Here is a 6,571-nt window from a genome sequence, read left to right as displayed (position 1 = left end):
TGGGCTGGGGAGGGGGACGTGAAAGATTTCGCAGCGGGGAAGGACAATGGCAGCCCCTTCTCTCTGGCTCCGGAGAGGGAAGATTTGACACTCACAGGAGGCTGGCCCCCCTGGCCTGGCAAACTTCCAGAAAGGAAGAAAAGCTCTGGGTCTGGTCTCCCTTCTTCCTCTGCCTTCTCCCCTTCCCAGGCTAGGGTTTGTCTGGAGGAGGAGCAGCCACTCCCTGAGTCTCACCGAGAGCCCGACACCCATGCTTAGGCTGGGCTGTGGATCCCCTAGGTACCGCATCCACTGGAGGCCTGGGCCATGCCTGTGCGTGAGGAAAGCCCTTGAAGCCCACCCGGAGGAGGAGGCATGCAGAGGACCTACACAGGAGAGACGTGCGCTGGACCATTCCCCATGGACCGGAGGGCACTCCTGGTCTTCAGCTTTGCCCTGGCAGCAGCTTTGGGTCAAGTGAACTTCACAGGGTGAGTACTGTCCATGGGAGGGGGCAGGTGGGAGCCAGGGGACCCGGTGTCCGGCAGGAGGCGGCTGTCCTGATCAAGGTGGGCAGTCAGGGCCTGGGTTCTGTCCTGAACCTGCCTCTGGCTCCATAACCCCCATGGTCACGGTCAAGGTGGCTGTGGCTTTCTGCTGCTCCTCCCCAAGCGCGGACTTCCTATCTGGAGTCCAGGGGTGAGCTCGCAGGCGAGAACCCCCAAGACCCCCGGGACTCATACACAGCATGCGGTTCTTTGGGGGTGAAGGGGTCACGCCTTCCTCAGATTCTCATGGGAGCTGGACCTCCAAAGACCAAGGGCCTTCACCCAGCATGGATCGGGTAGACCTCCTTGGGGTTGGTCACACACCAGGCCCTCTGGGGACATGATCCGTGAGTGCCCAGAGGCCGCGGGAGGCGGATGCTCTATGGACTCTCCACGGCAGAGAAGAGGGACTCGGCGTCGAGCGGTCACAGTGTATGACCTCAGGTCGGCCAGTGAGGTGCCAGGATGGGGCCAGGCCCTAGAGCGCTCGGAGGCTGCTGGGCAAGGTCGGTCACACCCGCCATCGGGAAGATCAGGTCTGCTTCCCTGTGTCGGGGGTGAGGTTACCTGAGTTCACCTTTCAGGCACCATGACAGACCACAGCCTTGGGACCCATGTGAAAAGCCCTTGGGCCACCCTGGTCCCCCAAGATCCCGGATCTGTTTCTTTCCTCCTTCATTCTACACACCTACACACCCACATGCATTCATACACACATGCACATGCAACCCACTCCTACATTCGTTTCCCTTCTTTTTTATTTTATTTTATTTTACTTTTTTTGAGTTGGACATGCACTACCACACCTGGCTAATTTTTGATTAATTGTAGAGATGAGGTCTCGCCAAGTTTCCGGGGCTGGCCTCGAACCCGTGGGCTCAGGCAATCCACTCGGCTCGGTCTCCCAAAGTGCTGGGATTACAGGCTGATCCACCAAACATGGCCTATTTTTTTTTTTTGAGTCAGGGTCTTACTCTGTCTCCTGGGCTGGAGTGCAGTGGTACAATCATGGCCACCAGCCTCAACCTTCAGGGCTGAAGATCCTTCCACCTCAGCCTTCCAAGTAGCTGGAACTACAGGTGCACACCACCATGCCTGGCTAATTTATTTATTTATTGTAGAGACGAGGGCTCGTCAAGTTGTCCAGGCTGGTCTCGAACTCCTGGGCTCAGGCAATCTTCTTGCCTTGGCCTCCCGAAGTGCTGGGAGGACAGGCCATGCCCCGCCTCCCTTTCTTCCTTCCCAGCCTTGGCTTCCATCTGTTAGTAGCAGCAACAGGCCTTGTTTAGTCCCCCGGGGGAGAGGTCTGTCCTTGCAGCTTCTTCTGCCCCACCCTGTGTTTTTCCAGAGACCAGGTTCTTCGAATCCTGGCCAAAGATGAGACGCAGCTGTCACTTCTCAGGGACCTGGAGGGCCTGAAGGTGAGGATCCCTCAGGGTGGGGCCACCTCCCAGGGGCTCACACCTTCAGTTCTGTGTCCTGCTCCCTGCACCCCAAGCCTCCCTCCTGATGCTCCTCCCAAAGGGCACAGAACTGCGGGAAAACCCAGTGTGGCTCCTCCTTTTTCAATTTTAGAGTTGTGGGGCACAAGTGGGGATTTGCTACATAAGCAGGCTGTGTGCAGGTGAAGTCGAGGCTTCTAGCGGGCCCTCTCTCGTCCAATAGTGGACGGGTCCCCATCCTCTGCTCTCCTGCAGAAGTGTCCGGCATCTCCCATCCCACCCTGTGCTCGTGTGACCAGGAATCAGGGCCTGCTTATGAGTGAGAACGTGCAGCTGTCAGCTCTTCGTTTCGTGCTCGTTTACTGAGTATGACGGTCTCCGGCTGCATCTAGGTCGCTGCAAAGGCCGTAGTTTTGTTCGTCTTTATGGCTGCATAATATTCCATCGTGTAGGTGTACCAAACGTGGCTCTTCCTCAGAAAAAATCTGTGGACACTGGCCCAGAAGGCGTGGCTCCTTTACCCACCCCTCTGTTCCACTCTGCAGATGGTGGAGCTTTCCCAAAGCTGCAGGAGGTCCCAGAGGTCTCTGGGTGGGAAGCCACGTTGCGGAGAGATGGGACACATCTGATTCCCAAGTGCAATGGCTTAGCTGGGTGCACCCGCATATAATTTAAGCTTGTCCCTGCCAGTCTGAGCCTTTGATTCCCAGAACATTTGTCCTCTGCAAGTTTCACAGTGGGAACATTTTCTTTGACTGTCGTCATAAGAAGGCTTCGTCTGAGAGCTGTTGAAACAACCAGACATTTCTGGATGTGACCCCGAGTCCTTGCTCCTACTTGTCTGAGTGTCCCTGTCTGTGAGGATCAGAATGCTTTATGACAATTCTTTTCTTTCTTTCTTTCTTTTTCTTTAATTTATAGAGATGGGATCTCATTATGTTGCCCAGGCTATCTTGAACTCCAGGGCTCAAGAGATCCTCCCACCTCGGCCTTCCAAAGTGCTAGGATTACAGACATGAGCCACCACGCCTGACTGCTTTATGACAATTCTATTTTACAATTTGAAAAATAGATGTAGAAAAAAGCTGCTGTGGGTATCCCCTGCCTTTCCAGGGATTGGGAGCAATGATGTCTCCTTCTTCTGACCAGGGCTCTTGTCTGTGCCAATGTCCCAGCTGGTGAGCGTAGGACTTTTAGGACTCGTAAGGGCTTTCTGGGTCCAGGAGAAGCTGCCATGTGTGAGTGAGGTGGGAGGACACAGGGCTTGTTAGGGAAGAAGCTCCATGACTTGGGGTTCTGTCTGTCTGTACTGGTCTTTCTGCTTGGCCTTAGGGTTTTTGTCATGGAACTGGGGACTTTTTAAGTGTCCTGCAGTTCCCCCTTTATCCATGACCAACCATGGTCCAAAAACATTCAATAGAAGTTTCCAGAAATAAACAACTCTTAAGTTTTGTTTCTTTTTAATTTTTTTTTTTTTTTAGTCATCTTCTCACTCTGTCACCTAAGCTAGAGTGCAATGGCACACTAATGGCTCATCACAGCCTCCAACTCCTGGGCTCTAGCAATCCTCCTGCATCAGCCTCCCGAGTAGCTGGGAATACGCCTGGCTAAGTTTTTGATTTTTTTTCTAGAGATGAGGTCTTGCTATGTTGCCCAGGCTGGTCTTGAACTCCTGGCCTCAAATGATCCTCCCGCCTTGGGTTCCCAGAGTGCTGGGATTATAGGTGTGAGCCGTGTCTGGCCTACTTTTTAAATTTTTAAATATAATTCTGCTTCTTCTGTACAGCCTCTAAATTTTAAACTGCGTGCTGTATCGAGTGGTGTGAAGAAATCTCGAGTCTTCATGCTGTCTATCATGCCCACCTGCTAGTCACTTAGTGGCTGTCTCAGTTATCAGATCAGCTGTCATGACATGGCAGTGCTTGTGTGCAAGTCACCCTTATTTGACTTAATAATGGCCCCAAAGCACAAGATCCATGATGCTGGCAAGTCGTTATATCTGTTGTACTTTTTTTTCTGAGTCAGAGTCTCACTCTGTCCCCCAGGCTGGAGGACAGTGGCCACGCTGCTTACGGCCACTGCAGCCCCTACCTGCTGGGTTCAGGCGATCCTTCTGCTTCAGCCTTCCAAGTAGCTGGAATTACAGGCATGCGCCACCATGCCCAGCTAATTTCTTGATTTATTGTAGAGACGAGGTCTCACTATGTTGCCCAGGTAATCCTCTTGCCTCAGCCTCCTAAAGTGCTGGGATTATAGGCATGAGCCACTGCGCCCGGCACCTGTTGTATTTTATCATGAGCCGTTGTTCATCTCTGACGGCACCTAATTTATAAATTAAACTTTATCATAGGTCTGTATGTATAGGAAAAAGCATAATGTCTATAAGGTTTGGTACTATCGGCTGTTCCCATCATCCCCTGGGGGTCTTGGGATGGAGCCCCACAGATAAGGAGGATTACTGTCTAAAGATCGTCTTGGCTGGGTGTTGTGGCTCACGCCTGTGATTCCAGCACTTTGGGAGGCCGAGGTGGGAGGATCACTTGAGTCCAGGAGTTCGAGACCAGCCTGGGCTACAGAAAAATAATAAATAAATAAATAAATAAATAAATAAAAGATGGTCTGGCTCTCCAGGATGCTTATAGGATTGTGTGGAAGGACACGCGGTAAACACACCTGTTTCTCTTTCCTTTTGCGGACCAGGTGGACTTCTGGCGGGCCCCTGCCAGGCCCAGCCTCCCCGTGGACATGAGAGTGCCCTTCTCAGAGCTGACAGATGTCAAAGATTACCTGGAGTCTCATGACTTTGCCTACAGCGTCATGATCAAGGATGTCCAGGTGAGGTCTCATCCTGGCTGGGTGCCCCCTTCCACGTTCCTTCTGGCTGGGACCCAACGTGGAGGAAGAACATTCGGACTGAGAGTGGGCATGTTGTTTGTGGATCTCATCTTTGTGCTGGGGAACATGCGGCGGGAGGAATTAAGCTTCACACTCCGTAGGGGACATTTAAACTGAAGACAGAGTTCATGGCGGGAAGGGGAATGCTCCTAGGAGGGTGGTGGTCAGGACGCCTGTTCTGGGTGGGGGGAGGGGGTTGCAGCTAACTGCAGAGGAGGAGATGGGGAGACGGGGACAGAGCTCGGGTCTTCCCAGGCTCTGAGGGGAGGCGCCTCCAGGTGGCTTTTGAGTCAGGGTCTCCCTCTGTTGCCCGGGCTCGAGTGCAGTGGCATGATCTCATCTCACTGCAGCCTCAACCTCCTGGACCCAAGCCAACCTCCCTCCTCAGCCTCCAGAGTAGCTGGGACTACAGGCAGGCAGGTACTACCATGCCAGGCTAATTTTCTGATTTTTTGTAGAGACAAGGTCTCACTTTGCTGCCCAGGCTGGTCTTGAACTCCTGGGCTTAAGCAACCTTCCTGCCTCAGCCTCCCAAAGTGCTGGGATGACAGACAGGAGCCACCGTGCCCGGCTGAAATCTTCTTTCAATGGTTCTGTCTTCAAAGCCATCCCGGAGAGCGTCTGGAAGGTGCTGGAAGCACAGCCTCCTTCCTAAAGATGCTTTCAGGGACCACTTGCGGTTCAGCATCCCTGGCTGTGGACGCTGCCGCTGACCACGTACCCGTGGAACCGTGTCCCGGAGATCCGTTCCCAGCCCTGTCTGCACACCCATCCCCGCCAAGGGCTCGAGTGTGGGAACGCAGCGTCCCCGGGCACTCACTCTCACCAACGCATGCCAAAGGATCAGCGTTAGGCGACATTCCTTTCCCACGCCAGCCTGGGGGCCTGGGGTCCCTTCAAAGACCTGTATCCCCCTCCGGGCACATGTTTCCCACCCCATATGTTGGGGGGGATATTTCTCTAATTAAATCCCCTCCCCAGCAAAACCGGGGACGCTCCTACAGATAAAAGAGGCGGCCACATCAAAAGGAGCCGATCTCGGTCCTACTCCTGGGCCCAGGCATGGATTCCGAAGTCCGCCTAGCCCTGCTCCTTCCCAGCCCCGGGCATTTGGGAAACAGATACCAGAGGGCTCTAGGGACTTTCTGCTGGTTTCCCAGAGGTGGCTGTGAGCCCCTCCAGGACTCCCCGGGCGTGGGTCGTCTGCATTCTCCTCTCCTGACATCCAGCTCCAAGTCCCTCTGGGGATTGTGCTTGGGAAAAGGCCCTGAATGCTCAACACTGTCCTGGTCAGGCAGGATTATCACCTGCCACCATCCCTGAGGTCACACTGGCATAGAGGGAGCCGGTGGGGAGGCCATTGTGTCAGTTGATTGTGATGGGGAGGAGGGTGAGAGCTCCCAAGAGCAGGATCCATGGCCTTGGCGCCCCTCTGGTGGTTGGTCTCCAGTCTCGCATCTCAGATGTGGACACGTGGTCCTGATCCTCCTCCATCCTCGGGATCTGCTCAGCTCCCGCACTGGGCAACCCAACTCTTGCAGGGCGGGCCCTCCTTGTTGTCTGCTGGATGGCTGGTGCTCTGGGGGGTCAGGACATACATGTTCTGAGGGGGGCCATGTTCAGAGCTGTGTTGGCCTCCTGGCTATTTCCCCTTGCCCACAAGGTCCAGCCCACCCCTGTGTCCCTCTGCCAGAGGGCCTGCCATAT

The 6,571-nt window shown here is 54.3% G+C and overlaps 1 protein-coding gene across 2 annotated transcripts in view; it reads left to right on the top strand.

Annotated features, from left to right (window-relative positions):
- Positions 1 to 354: 354 nt before the first annotated feature.
- Positions 355 to 6,571, top strand: part of CPA5 (carboxypeptidase A5) — a 22,358-nt gene continuing 16,141 nt past the window's right edge. For both annotated transcript variants that reach the window (XM_021711644.1, XM_008056661.1), the window contains exons 1-4: positions 355 to 470; positions 1,876 to 1,948; positions 4,202 to 4,210; positions 4,670 to 4,804. In XM_021711644.1, the coding sequence (XP_021567319.1) occupies positions 355 to 470; positions 1,876 to 1,948; positions 4,202 to 4,210; positions 4,670 to 4,804 (333 nt within the window). The remainder of the gene's footprint in view (positions 471 to 1,875; positions 1,949 to 4,201; positions 4,211 to 4,669; positions 4,805 to 6,571) is intronic.

The sequence above is a fragment of the Carlito syrichta genome, unplaced genomic scaffold (assembly GCF_000164805.1).
Source record: "Carlito syrichta isolate Samal-C Ts95f unplaced genomic scaffold, Tarsius_syrichta-2.0.1 Scaffold85031, whole genome shotgun sequence".
NCBI classification, from domain to species: Eukaryota; Metazoa; Chordata; class Mammalia; order Primates; family Tarsiidae; genus Carlito; species Carlito syrichta.
Note: the sequence above shows the minus strand (reverse complement) of the source record. Positions and strands in the feature narration are given on the sequence as shown.